The 23,372-nt window shown below is 39.2% G+C and overlaps 3 protein-coding genes across 3 annotated transcripts in view; 2 read left to right on the top strand and 1 right to left on the bottom strand.

Annotated features, from left to right (window-relative positions):
• Positions 1-12,683, bottom strand: part of gramd1a (GRAM domain containing 1A) — a 53,793-nt gene extending 41,110 nt beyond the window's left edge. Inside the window, 3 exon segments of the mRNA XM_061776081.1 lie at positions 2,184-2,765; positions 12,282-12,397; positions 12,529-12,683. Of these exon segments, the coding sequence (XP_061632065.1) occupies positions 2,184-2,563 (380 nt within the window). The 5' untranslated portion in view covers positions 2,564-2,765; positions 12,282-12,397; positions 12,529-12,683.
• Positions 12,684-15,312: 2,629 nt separating this feature from the next.
• si:ch211-225p5.8 (uncharacterized protein LOC555567 homolog) lies at positions 15,313-19,302 on the top strand. The gene is made up of 5 exons (XM_061776084.1): positions 15,313-15,561; positions 16,825-17,000; positions 17,914-18,148; positions 18,662-18,821; positions 18,959-19,302. The coding sequence occupies exons 1-5, from the start codon at positions 15,510-15,512 to the stop codon at positions 18,999-19,001; spliced, it is 666 nt and encodes a 221-aa protein (XP_061632068.1). The 5' UTR covers positions 15,313-15,509; the 3' UTR covers positions 19,002-19,302.
• A 2,445-nt stretch (positions 19,303-21,747) lies between these two features.
• Positions 21,748-22,366, top strand: LOC133480175 (uncharacterized). Its single transcript, XM_061777898.1, has one exon. It carries the CDS (start codon positions 21,788-21,790, stop codon positions 22,214-22,216), a length of 429 nt encoding a protein of 142 aa, XP_061633882.1. The 5' UTR covers positions 21,748-21,787; the 3' UTR covers positions 22,217-22,366.
• The last annotated feature ends 1,006 nt before the right edge of the window (positions 22,367-23,372 follow it).

Genomic DNA, 23,372 nt, shown 5'->3' with positions numbered 1-23,372 from the left:
TCAACTCTTCTGAGAAGTCTGTCCACAAGGTTTAGGAGCATGTTCATGGGAACTTTTGGATCATTCTTCCTGAAGCACATTTGTGAGGTCACACACCGATATTGGACAAGAAGGCCTGCCTTTCAGTCTCCGCTCTATTTCATCCCATAGGTGTTCTATCGTGTTGAGGTCAGGACTCTGTGCAGGCCAGTCAAGTTCATCCTTGCTTTGTGCACTGGTGCACAGTCATGTTAGAAATGGAAGAACTGTTCCCACAAAGTTGGGAGCATGGAACTGTCCAAAATATTGGCTCCAGTGAAATGAACTGAATGATTCAGGATACCAAGAGCTTTTGGACAATTCATTGCTCCCAACTTTGTGGGAACAATTTGGGGATGGCCCCTTCCTGTTTAAACACGACTGCACCAATGCACATAGCAAGGTCAATAAATACATGGATGAGAGAGTCTGGTGTAGATAAACTTGACTGGCCTGCACAGAGTCCTGACATTAACCTGATTAATTCATCCCAAAGGTGTTCTGAGTGCAGACTGAGAGCCAGGCTTTCTCGCCCAACATCAGTGTGTGACCTCACAAATGCGCTTCTGGAAGAATGGTCAAAGATTCCCTACACACACACTCCTGAAACTTGTGGAAAGCCTTTTCAGAAGAGTTAAGCTGTTATACTGTAGCTCTAAAAGATTAACCGATGTCATATTATACCCTTTTGATAAAGAGGGGATGTCACTTCAGATCATATGTGAGTCAAGGCAGGTGAGCAACTACTTTTGGCAATATAGTGTACGTAGTTCAAAACCCTTTTTCAGCATCTCAGCTAGCCAGATTTTTGGGGCAGGGCTAAAAACTACCCCTGTGATGACAGCGGGCCGGTGCAAATACTTTCTGGCGTGAGTTCCCTCCTACACTATATGAACACCAAGTGCCCTTATTCCATGCAGTGGCCAGTCAGCAGAATTGCCACATCCTTATTCATGACTTGACCCAGTTCTACCACTACAGCGTGCAGTTAGCCATCAAACTATGCCTGCTACAACTAAAAAAAATATATATATCTTCCCTGAATTGTAATGTGTTTTGTGTTATTTGGACTAAAGTGTATCTGCTGTGATGTGACCCCAATCACAGCACGAAGTGAGGGAGCGGTGAACCGGATGGGATCGACCGCGCAGGCGGCCGCTTGCTAGGTGGAAAGGAGTTACTATGGGTGTCAGCCTCACATTTGCAGACCGTGACATCGCTGGGCGAGGAGGAGGGAGAAGGGGGGAAAATAAAATACAATTAAAAAAATAAAATAAAATAAAATAAAAAGCTCCATCACACTGCTGTGGCCGCAGATGGTGCACCCTTCAGCGTCCATAGCAGCGTGATGCACGGCCCGCTGAATTTCAACACAGGCAAAGCAGGGAAAATTGTCCCGGCGCGGGGCTCAGAGGCTGCCAAGCCAACACTGAGTGCCTCTCTGCAGCCCCTGAGAACATGTAAAATGTGTATCGCTGGGAATTGTCGTCTGCTGGCTTAGAAGCCTGGAAAGAAGGCAAGTATTTGATTAAGTGAAGTTCAAAGGGGCGGTGTTTTCATAGCATTAAGCAACACGCCCACAGCATCTGGAAGCTGAAAGACCATCTCAATTCTTGACCATTTTGAAGCCTGATTTCACATACATGGTGATTTTTTTTTTTACTCTTTAAAATTTGTCAGGCTTGTTAATACTTTTCTCTGTGGTGTGTCAAATTAACAAGACATTCTTTGGGCCACTTTCCTGGAACTTTAACATTTAAGTACAATACATTTTCATTGAATCTTTTAGAAGTGTTTACATACATGTGGGTATAATTTTTATTTGGCTTTGTGCAGTGCATTTCAATCGAATCATTAATTATATATTGTTTTCCCCCACTAGTGAGGATACGCGGTACGGAAAACGGATGGATGGATGTTTAAGCACAGTTGTAATGTTCAAACTGTGTATGACGTTACACTGGCTTACAATAATATTAAATATATTTTTTAGGACTAAAACCTCTGCCTCGTATTTGATGAACACTACTCTACTGTATTTTCAATGTTGGTCATATAGGAGCGTGGCAATTGTAAAATCGTCTAAAGTAACATTAGGGTTGCGCTGTATATAACCTCCGTGTAATTATGGGTTGCCAACTGTTGTAGGAGGCCAGCGCACTAACCTGCAGCTGTCCCAGTCAGAGTCCCTGCCCAGCAGGCTCTTGAGGGACCACCGGGAGCGCCGGCTGGGAGAAGGGCTACGCAACAAAGATTGGGACGGCGGCAGGAGGAGGTCCTGGCCCTGATCCTCCCTCTTCGAAACGGGGGCCACAAAAGCAGAGGGTACGGAGGCAACTTCCTCCTCAATTACGATCTGCGGGGTACCGGGTTGCTTGTCGGTGCTCTGCTTTTTGTTCCGGCTGCAGCCGCGGTAGGAGCACGGGTGGCGACTGGCGCGAGTGGGTCGGGGGCTGGGCGAGTGGGACCAGGACTCTGTGTCGGAAGACGGGGGCACGATGGTCAGCGTCGGGACGGGGACGGGCTGAGTGGAGGACATGGTCATCTCGGGGAATGCCGGCAGTCGGCTTGTCAAGAATCCAGGCCCGTCGAGCCCGCGATCTGAGAAAATGCTCTCCTTAAGAAATCAGTAATTCTTTAGAAATAACAAAATTCTCTGTTTAGGACATCCACTATCTCTGCGTGCATGGTTTCCTCACAGCTCCGCTGCCGTCAAGTTTGTGTTACGAGGCTCATCTTTGCGACTCCTGAGGGGTGAAAAGACTTTGCACTTAAAAGGCAGGCTGTCATCCCAATAGCTATTAACAAGGAGCTTCAGGTATGGAACAAGTCAATAAAGTCCTCCACTGAGCTAAGCACTGCATTTCACTCTGGTCTAGTCATACAAGCTCACAGTATATGACACAGAGTGAACTTTCTATCTAGGGCTGCAACGATTAATCGCATAACTCAATTAGGGCTGCAAAAATTATTATTTAAATAATCTATCAATAATTTTTCAATTAATCTGGTAAAAAAAAAATTACATTCCTTTATTCAAAAACAGAGCATTATTTCAAACTGACAGTGTTTGAATGCACAAACAAATTGATTATGATTCAGCTACCGGTTTGGTAGACATCAGAAAATAGGCAAAAATGTTGATCATTGTTTTACAAAGTAAAAGCAAATATTTGCAGATGTCTTAATTTGAGATAGATAAGCAGTCGATAGATAAGCAGTCAATCAATCAGTTACTGATGCGTCTCACAATTCCTTGCGGTGCTCTTTTTAACTACGGTTGTAGAAAATCAAGCTAAACGTTGCTCTTTACTTGCAATTGTTTCATATTGTTATGAGTGTGTGCATTAGCTATACCAGGGGTGTCAAACTCATCTTTGTCACGGACCACAATGTAGTTATGGATCCTCTCAGAGGGCCGTTATAACTGCGGAACCATATGAAATGTATAGTCGCTTGGGATGTCCCGATCACATTTTTAATGTGACTAACATGCATGTTTGTGGGATGTTGGAGAAAACCGGAGAACCCGGAGAAAACCCACGCAGATATACAACCTGCAAATACCACACAGGCAAGGCCGGATTTGAACCCAGGTCCTCAGAACTCTGAAGCAGATGTGCAAACCAGTTGTGCACCGTGCCGCCTATGGAGCAATACGTTTGCAGTAAAAAAATAAAATAAAATAATAATAATAGAAGAACGTCGCGATAACAAAATTTTTTTTTCACAGATTAGCCAGAATATATGCCTCTAAGTATGGTTATATTACCTGTCTGTATGTGTTACTACGGAGTTTGTATATAAATATTCGTTATTTGAGGGTAAATCCCACCTGTGATTTAATGCTAGTTCTAGCTTGTCAATTGGGGGGGTCCATTGACTTTTAGCGTTAAGCTCACCATTTTTAAAATGATCATGTGTGTCTTGTATTTAAATATACAATGTGTGTAATTCCTTTTGTTACGCGTTTAGTGAAATTTTGTCCCAGTTTTTGGACATCAGCTTGGTTTTTGTACAATTGAAAATGGTCTAAACACTAAATGTATCTGTCTGACAGCGTCACTCCTTTCTTATTTTAAAAAGTGTTATTAAAAGTGAAGACAATTTGAAATTTTGGCCCAGAAGAACATGAAGTAGACGCACATGATTTGCTTACGCGGGCCACATGAAATGATATGGCGGGCCGTATCTGGCCCCCAGGCCTCGAGTTTGGCACCTGTGAGCTATACTATACGTCAGGCTCGGTTGGTATTTGCGAATTTATTTAATGAAACTCACTGTGGATTGTGTGTTGACCAGAGGCATGTCAGTCAACTTCACTGTAGTACTAAGCCACCTGGTAACTTACTATGGAACAATGTATTGTCTTAAAAAAAATTTGGTGACAGGCCTACCTGTGAGTATTGCTATGTTACCTGTCTGTATGTGTTACTACGGCGTTTGTGTGTGAATATTTATTATTTGAAGGAAAATCCCTCCCGTGACCAAATGTTAATATTAGCTAACGTGTCAAAAGGGTTTTCTGTTAAAAAAGGGTTTGACTGTTAGCATGAATCTGGCGATTTCTCTAACGATGTGTGTCTTGTATTTAAATAAAAAATGAGGGTTTTTGTGCACTTAGTTTTACAGTAAACTCCAACTGGGGTGTCAATAAACATCTTAAAGCACACTAAGGGAGGGCAGATTAACATTCTACAGGCTGCAAAGTAAGAACTGCTGTATGAGGCTAACGGCGTTAGCTTCGGTTATCCTCTGGGGCTAACCCGAATATGTGCGCGTTTATCCAGTCAGGCAGTGCTGGTCGCAGTTTCTCCTTGCGTCATCACAACATCCTGCCTTGGACGGGATGTTTCGGTGATAAAATAATTTCAGATCAACACTGAAAATACAGTTTTGGGTCATTTTTCGGCGTGCGAAAATTTTCGGTGACTTAGAAATTTGTACTGGCCCGAGCGGGCCAGTGTCTATACATAGGTGGTGTAGTGGCCCCGGGCCACCATATAATCTCAGACCCTGGATTGTTCGCTGTGCTCTTAAATCGTTACTGAAAAGCGTGTGGGACAGACAACACATAATGCCTGGATCAGACGAATTTGGTCTTTCACGATTGCACTGTCAAACTACTGCAATAATCTTGTATTCAGATACCACTGCATCCCGTCTTTTACCATCACTGAGCTTTATCTTGTCAACTCAAATGCGACCGGATACACTCGTTACCATGGCGACGACAAAAAAGCATAGCGCCGTGTGTATTATAAGAACAACATGGGGAAAAACGTGGTGGTGGTCACCGGTGCTCGGGAAAGGACTTTCATTCAAGGATTTCTTGAGGTATGTTTACGTACTTTTAATACGACACGGCTCGCAAGGAGGCAACAAAACGTTACGTAGCATAGCAAGCTGCTGCTAGCACTAACGGTTGTACGTAAACATGCCTGCGTTCTGTCAAATCATGCTCTATAGTTTCGGTGTGAGTGAAGTAATTTAATTACAATAATTTAATTACAGCAAGTTAGCACCCATTATTTCTGTCATGTTGTAATGTTGGTTTGACCAGACTGATTAGAATACATGACCTGACTAGAGAATACTTTTGAAGATACTCAGTATACAAGTATATACAATAAATGAACAAGTCATTTACATTGAAAACATTGCTCCATCTCGTGATTGGATCGGTGATCGATTATCGTTTTTTTAAACTCACTGATCGGTGATCGGTCCCAGAAATCCTGATCATGTAAAGCCTAATTATGATCACAATATTGATCAAAATAATCAAGATTATTACTAGGGTTGGGAATTATAAACTGATGCGACCGGATATCTGTTCGTAAAGGCGAGAGATACGACTGTATCGGTAGCAGACTCAGTTATCGATACAAAATCCGCCAGTAATCCTTAGATACATTGGTTGTAGGGCAGTGGACCGAATATGGCGAGGCTAGAAATCAGCTGACTGAAGGTTTATGGTTTTCATCTCGTAAAACAAGTGCGAGAGGTCTCGCGCTGTGCTCCGCAGGTAACGTTATGTTTACAACCAAACGCAGCAGTGCTGGAAACCAGTGAGGCTACTAGTTTAACTACATTTCTCCATAGCATCACTATTTCAACATCAAACAGCTTTTCAGTAGTTAAACTACTTTCGTGGTCACGACGATAGCAAAGTAACGTTCCCCCAGGAGTTGTAAACATTGAACGCGACGTCACGTTGTGTACCTTATCTCAAGTATGATGTCGACACCAGGGCCGGCAGCGAAATGTGCACCGCAGATTGTAAGCACACAGACAGTATAGCAAAGTTAGGTATATCACGGCAATTTCCTTGGGCTGTAACTCGGCAAAGTAATGCTTCTTCTCGAGTCCTTGTGGTCCACTTATACGTTCGAGTTAGTACTGTGGGATCCTAAAAATAAATTTCCGAGAGGACACACAGCCAGGTATGTCCCGAAACTGACAACAATCGCCAGTTGAACTAAGTTAACCATCGCAACTTAAAAGTTCAAAAAGTCAGTCAGCACTCAGCGGGGGGGGGGGGGGGAGGGAGAGAAAAAAAAAAAAAAAAAAAAAAAAGCAGTGCGTGTGTGCAGTGGCGGTACTTGCTTGAATGTGCGAGATCCAACATGGCTCTTTAAATATTGTTTGTGCAAAGTTTGAGAAGAGAAAATCTTCTAAATTAATTGTTGGTCTATTTAAATTAATTTGATATTTAAAAAATATATATTTTACATATATTTTTTTAACAGTGCCATAAAGCAACAATGCTCAGGGTTAGGTGGTCTTTTACTGTACATGTTTGACAATAAGGTTAGAAAAATTTAATTTTATAGAATTGCGTTAAGTCAAAGTTCTTTATGATTAGCACATGTGTAAATGTTAACTATCACATTTTTTTCTGCACCGAATCGAATATCGTATTGCTCCCATACTGAATCAAATCATATTGAATCATTACACCCATAAAGATATCGTTTTTGAATCGAATCGCTACCTCTAGATATGTTTTGAATCAGCCTTGTGCCAGAGATTCCCAACCCTAATTAGTACTTTGGCCATAAATGCGCAGCCCTACTACGATCTGAACTGTAAATGGGTACACTTTGAATCATGTAGGTGAAAAAACGTCAAATGTGGTCAGAGAGGAATTACAGGTAAAATGGGTTATGTACCCAAACAGAAGAGGGTTTTGGAGGCTATTAGAGCACTATAATATTCGATAGCTCTAGCCCTACATTAAATACCCCCATTATATTGTCATTGTTTTATTGTTTAATAAAACCCCTGCTTCTGGTCCCTGTGCAATAAACCTGCAAAAGATTGCTCCTCAAAATTAGAAATTTGCTCCTCAATTGAAGGATTAGCAAAACTGTTCCTCAAAGAAAAAAATATATATATTAGGAGCCTTGCTCCTGGCCAGGGACAAGGCCTAATGCCAGTGAGGGGGGAATTTGAGAGCACCCACTTCCTGTTGTGAGTATTACATAACATTTGATAACATTCAAAACAAGTCCATGAAAGACCCAAAGTGTGTGACGGCGATGCGGAAGAACACTCAACAAGGTCATAGGGGAACATTCCAACAAAAAGCAGCAAACCCACATATCCCCATGGTGTGTTTGAAAGACACACACACACACACACACACACAATGGAGGAGACAAACTTTACATAAGCAACATGAGATGCTCTGCAAAAGGCACAAATGCACAAAAACACACAGTGGTACCTTGACTTACGAGTGACACGACTTATGAGCTTTTTGAGATTTGAGCCATTGATCAGATGATTCTATGCATACAGTTGGGAGAAAAATAAAGTTATGAGCACTAGATGGTGGTAGCAAAATTCAGTTTGAATTCGAAATTCTAACACTTAATTTTTTTAGAATTGAATTTCTAACACACACACACACACACACATATACATATATACATATATATATATATATATATATACACACACACACACACACAACCGGTCCGTGAGAAAATGCTGATTCCTAACCGGTCCGCGGTGCAAAGAAGGTTGGGGAACACTGTAGTATCGGACAATCGGTATTATCTAACGACCCCCCCCCCCCCCCCTTCCCCCTCCTATTATTCTGTTATATTGGGGTTCCACTCTATAAATTAAACTGCCCCCTTGTGGTCAGACGCACACACCCGAAGAAGCAACACAATTAAAGCATGAAAATATGACGCATAAACTGTTTAGTTATTTAACCCTTTTAGCACCATAATAATAGATATATTAATTAATTTCGCAGCTTTCAGGGGCAGTTCGAACGATTAAAATTGCACGAAGTAGGGAGGAGTTACGGTAATTTGAAATGCTGAATGCATGTAACTCGTAAGTTAAGGCACCACTATACATTCAGTTCATTTGGAAAAAATTCTACGCGCTTCACTTTTCCCACATTTTATTATGTCACGGCATTATGTAAAATGGAATAAATTTATTTTTCCCCCTCTACACACAGCAGCACCCCATGATCATAACCTAAAAAAAGGGTTTCTTGAAATGTTTGGCAAGGCTACAGGTATGTGTGTGTGGCTGGGACACACTGCAAAGCATAGGAAGACTGTTTGCTCTCGTGTTTGAACAAGAACAATCTTAGCACGGACATGTTTGACAAGGCTAATCTTGCAAATATACTTTCCAATCAATGCACATATAGCCAGCACCTTTTTTTTTTTTTTTTTAAACCACGTTAATGTTTTACTCCAATCACCAAGCTGACCCGCTAGCTTCTCTCTTTCCCTACCTGCCGTTGGACGAGTTCCCCCCATTCCGGTGTTCGTGCTCGGCCTCGAAGACGAGCCGAGCGACGGGGCGCGATGTGATGTTAAAATCCACTTTTTCCACGGAACACATCAACATGGTGGTGCGGACGCTCACCCGACCGAGGAGGAGCGCATCCGCCGGGGCTAACCGTTAGCATCCACCGGGCAAACTCGCCTCGAAGCGAATGTTGGGCCAACTTTTTCTTCTCCTAAGCCCCTGCGTCGACTTCTTTCTTTTGCAGGCCCCTCGCCGCCGTTCTCCTCCTCCCCCGAAAAGACCGAAGACGAACTAAAGGGCGTTAGCTTCTACCATTTTTTTTATTTAAAACACCCTGATAAAATAAGCTATTGCAGAAAAAGCTAAGTACAGATAAATGGATGAGTTTATTGTTGTCGGTCAGTGAAAGGGGGCGGGGAGTTGGAAGAGCGAATTCGAAGATTTGACACTTGTGATAATGAATAATGAACTAGTTTTCTCGTAGTTCACTTTAATCGCCCAAAACGTTTTCAGAGGTATTGACACTGACATAATATTTAAATGAATTTATGTGGAATCAAATTACGTGTAATTAGATACGGCAAAAAAAACAAAACGAACCAATGATCACCCCTCGAGCAAACTTTATGGTTCAGTCCGGGAAATAACTGTCCGCCTCAACCTTCCGAGGCGGACGAGCGAGCGCGAAGATTAAGCGTCTGTGTGGGGGGAACACGACGATAAATAATAATCTACTCTGCTTTATTCGTATTTTTTTCCCCACCACTTATGTTTTTTATCAATACTTTATGAAAATATATATAAAATATCTCGTTTGGGCTCGAGCATTTGATCATTTAGAAAACACAAAACGCCAAACAATACGACAAGCTCCCCTCTATTAAACTTTATGGTTCGGTTCGGAAATAACAGTCTATAGTAAGTGTTCGAACTGAAGGATGTCGCATTCGGCCAGTTTAGCAACAGTATGACAACCAGCCAACTAAACAAGGAAATACCACCATTTAATTACGTGTTATTCCTTATTAAAAATATATATATAGTTTTTCAACGTCAAATGCAATGTCGTAGTAAAGTGGTTTCACTTTTGCGTTTAGTTATTAAAATAACAACAAATAGACAAATATGATAAGTACTTATCAAATCGTTAAGAATGGTTAGCATCACAATAGTGATTAACAATATAGTTTAATTTCATATTAGTCACATTGCAGGGTCAGCCTTTCCGTGAAAGTTCAATTGAAAGCGAACTGGCGACCCCTGGAGCTCAACTAGATGTCGTGGAGCCACTATAATTGAACACCACGTCAAGTGACTCCTATTAGTGGGCATTTGCCAGCCTTCGTGGAACATCTTAATAAATAGTCTATTTGTGACCCACACACAGCCTCCTAAATGTCAACACTGTGGCACCATAATGCGTTGAAGCCAAGTGGTGGGCAGGGTAAGGCGCGTGGACCGCATGCGGCTCCCAGGGGAGCGTTTGATTGAAATAATACAACTAATAAAACCTCAGCTGAAGCGTGTATTTAATGGGTGTATTTTAATAAATTCAGCACGACAAGGGAAGCACTTCATAGGGAAATAGTTGCCCTTCACCTTCATCACGCTGCAATCACTTCACTTTCACTTTACCTTGTCTTTAACATTTTGCCCCTCGAAAATATCTGATTTTGTTTTTTTTACAGAATAGAAGACTTTTTTTCTAGAAAATAAAAGACGTGTTTCTTAAAACGTATTATAACTTTTCCTCCAAAAACATAATATATATAACTTTTTTTCTAGAAAATATGCAACGTTTTTCTTGAGCGATATGACTAAAAAATACCACTTTTCTCTCAAAAATATGACTGATATGAGGAAATATATAAGAAAAACATCTGACATTTTTTCTTAATATAACTTTCTAAAAAATAGCATTTTTTCTAGAAAATATATGTAATTTTTTTTAAGATACATATTTTTTCCTGAGGAAATATAAATCCTCTCGATAAAATATCCAACCTCTCTCTCCAAAATACAGTGGTCTGCAAAGGAGTGGGGATTGGGGCCGGGGGCTGAGGGGGTGGTAGGCGACTCATCCAAATGGGTTTTGGTGGACATCCAAACCCACATCCGAATTTTGCTAGGGAAAAACATAACTTGAGGTGGTAAAATTTCCATTACCCCCACCGCCCACACGCCCCGAGCCTCCTCCACTGGTGACCATTTGTTATCAAGGGGCATTACAAAAGCCTATTGTGCCCCGAGCAGCTCCACACCTTTGCACGCCACTGCAAAAACCTAAACGTTTGTTTTGTATTCAACTTTTTTTCCCCCCCAGAATCCAACACTGTTCTTGAAAATATACACCTTTATTCACTTACAAATAATTATATATATAAAAAAAATCTCTGAAATATATATTTTTTTCCTCTGGAAACATTCTATTCTCAAAAACGTCCAACCTGTTTTTTCATGAAAATTTTTGTTTTTTTTTCAAATATAGAGCTTCTTTTCCTAAGAAATCTGCAACTTTATTCTAAGAAATATGCAACATTTTTTTTGCCCAAAAGGATTTTTTTGGTGCGAAATTAGGACTTTATTTTCTAAGAATTCCAAATATAGTTTTTGTTTTTTAAAAACATCCTATGCCTTTGTTTTTTACTTGGAAATATACAACTTTATTATAAAAAAATAAAAGTTTTTCTAAATAGAAATCGATTTCCTGAAAATATATGCAATTTTATTTGAAATATCTCACTTTCTTTAAAAATAGTAATGTACATAGTATATACATAGTATATAGTAAAGTATAAAAAGGTATCTATAGGTCATAGTATGGTAGTATATAGCATATATAGTATAGTTACTATTCTATGAAATGTATATACTATACTATCGTATAGATGTTCCCCATCCATCCATCCATTTTCTGAGCCGCTTCTCCTCACTAGGGTCGCGGGCGTGCCGGAGCCTATCCCAGCTATCATTGGCAGGAGGCGGGGTACACCCTGAACTGGTTGCCAGCCAATCGCAGTAGATGTTCCCCACACCAAAAATATTTACAGCATTCACAATTTTTAAAACAATATACTCTATATACATTAATTCCTAAAATATGTAATTTTCTTCTTAAAAATTATTTTTAAATTTATATTTTTTTCTCCTAAAATGACTTTTATCTTGAAGAAATGTTTTTTTGCTAAAATGTAATTTTCCAAAAACATTACAAAATATAAACGACTTTTATCAACTTTTTTATTTCTGAAAAAGAATTCTTAATTTTTAAAAATAAAAAATATACAACTTTTTTTTCAATGTGTGACATTTGTGTTGTAGTTGTTTTCCCCCTTAAAAACATACCATTTCTAAAAAATATACAACTGTTCCCCCTAAATGCAAGTAAAAATAACCCTAAAAAAACCCTTGACAATCATCATGATTTTCATAAATGACCAGTGGAGGACTTTATTGGGAAAAATGTCGCTCCTCACCTTCATCCTGCTGCAGCATCACTTCCTGTTTACTTCGCCTCATCTGAAGAGGAAAAAAATCAAACAAAAGAGGACCAGGAGGAGAAACGATGAGCCAAAGAAACTGGATTAAAAACCTACATGGGGTGCAATGAAGACATTAGCAAAGAGTATTTGAAATGACATTTCTGATCTATGTCAATGGTAAATGCTCAATTTAACATACTCTACATAATACATACGAGCATGCCCATGTGATTGCCTTTACCTGGCACGGTGCAGTATTTCCTGTTGAAATCATCATCAGAAGAGCATCACAATGACTTGGCACTTTCCCTGGTGTCCGTGCACTATCGTTCCCGACCTCAGCTCCACTCGGGCTGCCAGACGCTCGGGAGCTGCTCCAAGCTGCCAGGAGGGCTGGAGAAACTCGATCTGAGCTAAAAATAAGGAAGATCAGCAGCATTGGCGAGAAAGCATATGTGTGTCTCTCTCTCTCTCTCTCTCTCTCTCTCTCTCTCTCTCTCTCTCTCTCTCTCTCTCTCTCACACACAAACACACACCGATCCACTTCTGTCAACATTGCCTTGAAGTTGTGTGTGTGCATGTGTCCACTGTCCAAGGTTTTGATGTCACTCTCTCACTGGTTTCCTCGTAATGGCGTGCAGGAGACGAGAAGGTTAAAAGTGGCAAGGACCCCTCACTCACTCACACACACACACACACACACACACACACACACACACACACACACACACACACACACACACACACACACATTCCTCCATCATCTGATTACATCAGATGACAACAACCCTGACCCCCAGTGCACCCCCTGTACACACACAAACACAGATACACATACATGCCTAAAGTTTACAAGGCCTCCAAATGATGCGTATTCACCTCCATCTGATGAACAGTTACAATTAATTACGTCATTGCACGCCTTCTATCTTCCACGTGAATCTTTTGAAAATCAAACGAGGCCTTCACTTACTCTCTGATATAGCAGGACTGACTTTAATTATTTTTTTTTTTCAAGAGGCGGCATGGTGGGCGATTATGTATTAGATTTAAGCTAAGCGGACTTTCCAAAGGAAAAGTTTAGTGATTGTTTTGTAAACCAGTGATTCTCAGTGTGGTACGAGTAACACTAGTGGTATGCAGGGCTCCCACTAGTCGTTTGGAAAAGAGTCACTGATTTAAAAAGAATATTTTACAACATTTAAAACATGGGTGGCACGGTGGACAACTGGTTAGCACATCCATCTCACAATTCTGCAGGACCTGGGTTCAAATCCGGCCTCGCCTGTGTGGAGTTTGCATGTTCTCCCCGTACCTGCGTGTGTTTTCTCCGGGTACTCTGGTTTACTCCCACATCCCAAAAACATGCAAGGAAGGTTGATTGAAGACTATCTCCCGCGATTGGCTGGCGACTGGTTCAGGGTGTACCCCGCCTCCCGCCCGCAGTTAGTTGGGATAGGCTGCAGCATACCCGCGACCCTAGTGAGGATAAGCGATATAGAAAATGGATGGATGGCTATTTAGAAGAAGAGGCATACATGTTTTTAAGACAAAAAGTCATACATTTTCAAGAAAAGAATTGCAAAAAAATTGTGCAGTACTGTGCATATTTTTTGGGAAATTCCCATATTTTTAAGAAAGAACATTGTATATTTTCAAAGAGGTGTGAAAAACATTACAGAAAAAAAGTAATTATATATATATATATATATATATATATATATATATATCTGCGATTGGCTGGCAACCAGTTCAGGGTGTACCCCACCTCCTGCCCGATGACAGCTGGGATAGGCTCCAGCACGCCCGCGACCCTAGTGAGGAGAAGCGGCTCAGAAAATGGATGGATGGATGGATGGATATATCTGCGATTGGCTGGCAACCAGTTCAGGGTGTACCCCGCCTCCTGCCCGATGATAGCTGGGATAGGCTCCAGCACGCCCGCGACCCTGGTGAGGAGAAGCGGTTCAGAAAATGGATGGATGGATGGATATATATATATATATATATATATATATTTATATATACGTCTTTTTTAAAAAAGGTCATACATTTTTGAGAAGCTCGTTTCCTTTTAGAAATATGGGGGCATTTTTGAGAAAACATACAGTACCTGTATTCTTTTTTTTATTTTTTACTAATATAATATAGAACTTTTTCTGGAAAATATAACTGATCCCCCAAATTAGACTTTTTCTTGACTTTAACTTTTACAACTACTGCCCATTAGTACTAAAAGGTTAGTACAATAGTGGTCTCAGTTGTGAAATCGAACAATATTTAATGAATGATGAGAAATAATGTTCACTTATTACTAAAATGCAGATGAACTGGTACTCAAGCTAAGGAACATTTATGTCCTTTCGTTCATACACTTAACAATTACAAAAATGTAGTTAGCCCCCCGTATTTCTTTGTGGCTCAATGTTTAAATTCAGTGATGTCAGTTGATAATAGTTCATGTAGGTCTCTATAGTCACGTGTGACAGTGCAACTAGTAGTCCAAGTTCAAACCTCTGTCGAATACTTATACTGTCAATACTTCAGAAAATATGATGAATAACGTTCACTTATACTAAAATGCAGCTGTAGTCGTTGTAGTTCTCAGTGACTCAATGGTTTCTCTTTAGTCGTGTGTGTGTATGTGGGCCACATGGTGACATTATTCTACAGTGTATGACCTCAAGGGAAAAGTCCAAAATATCTAAGTAGGTAGGAGCACATTGACACACTTGACACTCTATCTACCTACCTACCTACCTACCTACCTACCTACCTACCTATCTATCTATCTATCTATCTAATCTATCTATCTAATCTATCTATCTATCTATCTATCTATCTATCTATCTATCTATCTATCTATCTATCTATCTATCTATCTATCTATCTATCTATCTATCTATCTATCGATCTATCTATCTATCTATCTATCTATCTATTTATCTATCTATCTATCTATCTATCTATCGCATGTCTGCCCAGATGATGACATCGGTGGTCTCGTACGGGGATCTGGGCATCTCAAGTTCCCCGCTGGCTTTTCGGATTATTGACACCCTCTAAATATAACTTCCTTAAAGTCGAAGTAGCGGGTACCCCAGGAGATGACATGACTTGCTAAACAACATTTTGTTTTTCTGCCATTTTCTTGGACTCATTTCGGACATAACCCGAGGACTTTATGGAGCCTGGCTGATCGGCACGGGTGGACTTTTTGCAATGGCTCTCACGCAAAATCAGTGGCCACTTCTCATAGTCGTCAGTCTGCTTGGTGAGTCCAGAAAACACTGAAAATGGATAGTTTAAAACAATTTGTCCCATAGGAAATAATGCTAAATGGCATTTACATGTAAGTCATAAGTCAACCACTGGAAAGTAAAACTGAAATATAGTAAAAGTGCTCACCATTTGAAGATGCATGGCAAGACACATGATGAAGAGGGAATAGCTCGGAAGCAGAGTGACACTGTCACCTAGTGACTTTACATAGGTATTCCTCTAATTCAGTGTTATGTCATGTACAATAATAATAATAATAATTAATTATTATTATTATTATTTTAACTATTGGATATAGGAAGGTTTAATACGGAATCATATGTATATACTTTGTGAATATTTATATTGTGTATAATTCTGTGTAATAGTAATTTATGTAATCTATGTCGTTTAGAAATATTTTTGTACATTTTAATTTTACATACTTTAAATATATATAACGTGGATATACTGTAATTAGTAGTATTTATACTACTTAAATTATTTTAAATATCTATTTTACATCATTTTTAAAAACATATATATTTTTAATTGTAATCTTCAAATGAATACTCATACTGTTTAAATTAGTGATTTTTTAAATTCACACATTTATTGTTGTGTTCTGGTCATTATTTATATTGTTTAAATTATTGGAAATATTTACAGTTTCCTTATGTTTCATATTATGCATATGTTCAAATTATAGATATTTAACATTATTTTTTAAAACAGGTAACTTATTGAACATATTTTGTATATTTTAGATTCTTTTCAAAATATAGTTTGTTTTTATTCATAGGTGTATTTTTTATTGTTCATACTGTTTAAATTATTGATCATTTTTAGTAATTTAATAGCTGAGATAGGCACCAACACTCCCACAACCCTAGTGAGGATAAGTGGTACAGAAAATGGATGGATGGATGGATTTAAAAAATATTTGTGGTACTTCTTCTGTTTAAATAATTGAAAAATAAATCTTATATTTTAGATTTGTTAAAGTAGTTTTGTAGATTGATATTATTTTACTTTTCAAACTATATTTAACAAAAATATACATTTTCCTATTTTTATTGCTGTATTTAAAAAAAGATGAAATAATTATTGTTCAGTATTGTATTATATTATTATAAAAAAATTTCATATTTTATTTCATTCTTTAGGAAATTTATGTATATTCGTATGTTACTTTTGAATTTTAAAATCTTAAAAAAAACCTTTTCAGCGATGGAAAATATTAAGTACCACAGCATCTTTCTTTGTTTTCTGCCAGTCCTTGCAGTGCGCGAGTGCCTCAGCGGCTGCGCTGAGGTGGGCTCACTGACAGAGGCCGTGTATGGCAAGGCCTTTGTGCTGGGCTGCATTTCCTGCAAGAAACGAGAGGAAGTGTCAGCTGTCACCACCGTGGACTGGCACTTCAGACCTCACGGAGAGGAAAACTTCACGCACGTGAGATCTAAATGTACTCTCAGTCTGAAAAAATAACTACTAACAGTGGTCTCTTGAGATACGAGTGACCCTACTCACGAGTTTTTCTTTGGGACGATTTTTTCCTTTGACCTGCGAGCAAAAATTTTAGATACAATCGCTGTACGGTGGTGATGAACTCAACTCATTTCACAACAAGCAGCAGTTTGGCCGACAGTGACTAATTCGTGAAAAAGAAAATAGGTTTCAAATTGTTTATTGCTATTCCCAGTTTAAGTTTTTTTTTTTTTTTTCAAAGTCAACATAAAACAGAAAATTACATGTGTGTTTAAAACAACCACATAACTTTGCCTTACAGTCCGCTATCTTAATGCTTACACATAATGGGGAAGGGCATGAACAGGCTAACGAATAGCATCGGTGTCGCATTGTTATAACCCTTTAAACAATGGATATTTGAACATAAGCAGTGGAGCAAAACATGTAGACAATATACCAATCAAAATATCACAGGCCTATATTCTTTATCCTCTGCAAAGAATGACTAATATTATTACAATTTACTGAGGAGTATCAATTTGACACAAGCTCCTTTAAGCATCTTGAGACAGTTATCCGTCCAAATCAATAGGATTCTTGTTCCAAATTTGAGAAATAACAAGTTCAAGTTGGATGAAGGTAAATCAGAAAAATATGACTGTTAGAGGTAAAAAGGATTGAAAATTTACTGATTTGGTGCCAGCGACCATAAGAATGTTGAGTTAGCCATCATTCAAAATCTGTTAGGGATGAAAAGGAACTGGTTTGAGCACAGTTAATTGAGTCAGATATCCTTCAAAAACATTGAAACCTGAAGCATGTCTTATCGTAAAAAACAAAACAATAGGTGTTCTAATCTAATAAGGAGAAAAATGCATCCTGGCTGTTCCCCTAGATCTTGCACTATGAGCACCCAAGCGCCGACGTGATGGACGAAGCCTTCAGGGGGCGTCTAGACTGGCTGGGCACGCGGGGTGAGGACGTCCAGGTGGGTGCCATCGCTGTGCGCAACGTCAGCTACGAGGACGCCGGCACGTACCGCTGCACCTTTAGCCGAACGCTTTTTCTGGCGGGCTTCCGGCATCACGTCAGCGTGGAGAAAGAAGTGGAGCTCAGTGTGGTGGAGGCCGGTGAGGATCCCGCCCATAACCCACACAGAGCCATCTATGCTTTTACTGATTTTTAAATTTACTGCCGGACTTCATTTCAAATTTGACGAGAAAAAGTCGTAAATGTAGGAGAATAACTTTACGAGAACAAGACAGAATTTGGAGGAAAACAAATCTAAATTATGAGAATACGTTTTAAAATTGTAAGAATAAATCATTAGCTTAAATATTACGAGAATAAGTCGTTAGTTGAAATATTACAAGAATGGCTTTATTTTACAAAAGAAAATTGTAATTTTATGACAAGACACTGAACAACAACAAGCAATAACATTTTGAGAATAAGTCAAAATTTTACGAGAACAAGTCAAGCAGTAATTTGAAGAAAATAAGTCATAATTTTATGAGACTGCTGTCACTATGCATTTGGCTGGCGCCCTTAAGTGAGCACGCCACTATGCATACCCCAAATGCGGAAGCATTGCGTGCATGGAGTCCAGTGTTTTTTTTAAATGTTTGTGGTCCATCTTGAAGCCGACCGTGAGATGGCGGCAGTGGTATCGGAGATTGTCATGTACGTGCTGATCGTGCTGCTGCAGCTGTGGCTCATCGTGGTTGTGGTCTACTGCTACAAGAAGGTGTACGACGACATCGACGCCCGTGAGGCACGCAGAGCTCTCAAGGCTCACAAGAAGTACGTCAAATTATCTTTAACCATTCATTAAAGACAACAATATGCAGAAAAACAGCATGTCGATGTTTTTTAAGAGTTGTATCTGGTAGCACGCTAACCGATCATCTCAAATGTTTTTTTTGTGTGTGTGTTTGCAGACTGCTGGACTGTGATGGCGTGAAGTTAGATGGGGCAAAATAAAGTAAAATAAAGTAAAACTGCTCAGCCCTGGAAGATGCGTAACAGACACCAACATGGAGTGAGAACAGGAGGCAGTGCCATACTGTCACCTACTGGTGTTTTATAAAAAGTAATTATAATAATTGTCTTTACGTTAAAATTAAGTTGTGTATGTCAGTGAATTTTGATTAATTTATCGCATGAATTGTACTGGGCAACCAGAAGCTTCATTTCCTGCTCTATGGTTATCGTCACACTTGAGTGAAGTCACATCTTATATTTTCCTTAATACAACTTGCTAAAATAAAGTCAATTTACTCAGCCTTTCGGTTTTGTAAATTATTTGTTTTATGGTTGTCATCTCACGCTAACTTTCTTCATTTGCCTAAATACAATTCCAATATAGTAAATGTCTTATGTTGCAATAAGGTTCGTGCACTCATCACAAAAAAAGCTAAAGAAAAAGCAAAACACAGACGTTTTCAATGGTATACAGTGGAAGGAAAAAGTATATGAACCCGTTTGGAATTTCTTACATTTCTGCATAAATTGGTCAGAAACTGTCATCTGATCTTCATCTAAATTCGAAAGCACAAGAATAATACCACACAATTATATACTTGTGTTCATATTTTAACTGGCATAATGTAAAGATTCACAAGACAGTAGCAGAGGCAAGTAAGTTAGTAAAGGAGGAAAATCCCTTAAATTGAATAACTGGTTGACCCTCCTTTGGCAGCAATAACACCAACCAAATGTTTCCTGAAGTTGCAGAACAGACGTTCGCAACGATCAGGATGAATTTTGGACCATTCTTCTTTACGAAACTGTTACAGTTCATCAAGATTCCTGGGATGTCTGGTGTGAATAGCTCTCTTCAGGTCATGCCACAGCATCTCAATCGGGTTGAGGTGAGGACTGTGTTTTAATATTATTATTATTTGTATTTTACTGTATTTTCTCTTTCTGAAGCGATTCTGTTGATGATTTCCTTCTGTGTTTGGATCATTGTCTTGACCTGACTTACAAGTTTTTTTTAAGACCCATTGGGTGTGTTTTTGTCTTGAGTTGAGAGCAAAAATTGGTGTTAGGAGCACTAAGTGGTGGCAGCCAACTTCACAACAGACAGCAGATAGTGAACTATTCCATTCACACATACGCACTTCAAGCTCTTTATCGCCACTCACAGTTGAAGTTTAAATATAAAACAAAGAGAATCACATCTGGTGTATTTTTAAAAAAAGCACATCACTTCAGTCAGCTGCACAGGGTCAAGAAGAGAAGATTCTTAATCCATGCTTATGTCCTTTCATACACCAGAAGGTACACAATATCAATGGGCATTGAAATATGAAATTATGATGCAAACATGTCTTTACATTCTATTTAATTAAGTTATTACTGTGTGTTTTTATACATTACAATAAAGTGGAGAGCTAATGTTTTTATTAAAAAACACACTTTTGACTAATTGTGGCACGGCTTGCTCCCTATCCCTATAGCTGGGTTTACTGTAAAATTTTGTATGCATCTCATTTTTCATACACAAACGTACATACTGTAGCTGTAAACTGCAAAAGGTGCGTTCAAGGACACGTGGAGGTCACACTGGCACAGTGTAAGCATTGTTCTGTCAATGAGCTGTCATTTCACACTGGTCTTAATTATAGGGGTCGGTAGAATGGGGTTATAATTTACTTCACGGTGTCCTCACATATTATTCATTTGAGATGAATTATAACAAATGCTTTCATTAAATGTGTTGACAGCATGATATTGGAGGAGTTTTAGGACCCCGCAAGGGGATTGTTTTTTTTTTTTTTTTCATCAGACAGGTAAGCTTCTCCTTTGGCGTAGTAGAAATAATAATAAAATACACTTTCATACTCAAATTAAGCCAATACATCATACAGAAAGATAAGATTTGTTTGTTTTATTATGATTTTGTCATTTAATTGTGTTTTGCTCACTTTGCTCTAAAGAGAAGGATGCTAGGTTTAGCCTTTAAACATTTTTGAAAAGAATCATTTTTTTTAAACCAAAATTACAAAAAAAAAAGAAAATTCAAGATGATAGGGTGCATGAGATTAAAAGTGGAACAGAATACATTAAAACTATCCAGTGGGTATGACTGAATTTTTGTGACCCCCTAAAACAGCAGTTCTCATACTGGTCATAGTTTTGGGTCTGCAAAATGATTAGTTTAAACAAATACCTTAAATGCATTTTAAAAAAGGGTATACTTTGCATTTGGGGATTGCGGCACCATTGAAACAAATTACGACTCCCTACCATAGCTTTGGGCCAATCAAAAGTTCTGATATGATTGTGACGTATCATGACATAAATGTGACATCCCTGCATCACTAAAGTCAGGGTTTTTATTTTACAAAGTTTTATCTTAGAAAAGCACATTGTTAAACTTTACTATCATAATATTAATGACGTTATCTTGGAAAAGTGCAGCTTTATTCTCATAAAATTACAACTTTTTATCCTGAAAAAGAGGTTGTTTCTTGTAAAAATGATTTTTTAAATTCTTGAAAAAATACAATTTTATTCTCAAACCTTTACAACTGCCTCCTCCCCACGAAAAAAGGCATTTCTTATTGTAACTACACATGATAGTCTTGTTTAATAGCTGTTATGAATATGAGGGGTCCTATGAAAAATTCATCTCCTGTCCCTGGATGCAAAAAGTTTGAGTAGTCTTGCCCTAGAATACATGCATTTTCCCCAGGCTACAAAAAGGCAACTCTATGTTGTGCTCACCTTGCAGCCATTGGAGTGTCCAGCAGAAGGCGGCCATGTCTCAAATCAAAAGCACCGAGCTGAGTTCCCAGAAGCTCTCCCTGTTGCATCACTGCCTCAACAGAACCACTGCACAGTCTGCACAGAACCACACCAACGCCGCTACCATGTCCCAGGGCGTCTTTTACATCCTCCTGGTGCTTGGCATGTTCAGCTTCTTCTCCTTCGCAGTCATGTTCAGTTTCATCCGCTCCAGAAAGCTGGAGGGCTCTCACGACCCATACCACCAGTACATAGCCCGGGACTGGAGCCGGAAGAGGACGCCATCCGCGGCCGCCGTGGCTTGGGCTCGACAGGTCGCGGAGGGGTCGTCATCTGTAACGCGGCCACAGAGGAGGAAAGGCCGGAACAACACCAATGAAACATTTACAAGTTCACAATGCAAACACATTCTTGAGTTTGTTCTCAACCATCTACGACATTAAAGTCCACTTGCATCAAGGCCTCAGACATGTATTTCCACAGGAACAATTTTGCATCATAATGTCGCACGACGTAAAGTACACAAGAACAACACACAATTTTAAAAGATAATTTTGAATGAACCACATATTTTTACTGGTGATTTGTTGTCCTTTGACGTCAGGAAGTGACCAACCGGGATTTGTACTGGTTTTTGTTGGACTGTTTTGTTTTTTTTTGGGTCGCTGCTAGATCGTAACGGTTGACGATAATTTATGAACGGAAAGTCATACTGTGATGAATTTGACTTGTTTTAAGTGCAGACTTTCCAACGGTACCATCCGTATCCTTCAACGACATGGGCAAAGATTCTGGCATTTCTTTTGGTGCTTGGCGGAATGTTATGGTTGGAAAGAAGATCATATCGAAATAAAGTAAACTACATACAGTACATGTTTCTACGACATCGGTAAGAGTCGTATTCAGAATAGGGGCTCTTTCGGTTGTCAGGCAATTGTTATGGTTGGAAACCATTTTTGAACTGAAATTCACACCAGGATAAATGCAATTTCTACCCCCACATTTTGAGGTGTGAACTTTCCACCAATCTCCCCCACGAACTTCTGTTATTGGGAAGTGCCTAAAGTTGGGATTAAGGCTTTCAGTGGAAGGTGGATCTGTTTTGGCAGTAAGCAGATCGTTAGGGTTGGAAATAACTTTTGAAAGTAAAGTCTTACTGGAATAAATAAAACTTCGGCTCCCATAATGTTTTTAGAGGTGGGATTTCCAACATGACCAACTACATCCTTCTGTGCTCAGGCTGGGATTTGGGATGTTTCAGTTGTTTGAACTTCGTCATTCCAGGATAAATAAACTTTGTACCCCCAAATTTCTGGGTGTTAGCTTTCTAACGGTGCTACCTGAGGGAAATGTCCTCATTCGGTTGAGGCTGTTTTCATAGTCCAGTGATCTGTTTTAGTGGTTGGAGGATCATTATAATTAAAAAATAACTTTTGAATGGAAAGTCATATCAGCATAAATGAAACTTTTCAACCCACATTTTGTGGCTGAGCTTTCCAAAATTTCCAAGTTAACCAAGGTCTCTAAATGATTACTACATTTTCAAAATACTTGTAGATTATTTTGATAATCGATTAGCTGTCAATTAATCGAATAATT

The sequence above is a fragment of the Phyllopteryx taeniolatus genome, chromosome 6, assembly GCF_024500385.1.
Source record: "Phyllopteryx taeniolatus isolate TA_2022b chromosome 6, UOR_Ptae_1.2, whole genome shotgun sequence".
In the NCBI taxonomy this organism is placed as follows: Eukaryota; Metazoa; Chordata; class Actinopteri; order Syngnathiformes; family Syngnathidae; genus Phyllopteryx; species Phyllopteryx taeniolatus.
The sequence above is the reverse complement of the archived record's forward strand: the minus strand, read 5'-3'. Positions and strand labels throughout refer to the sequence as shown.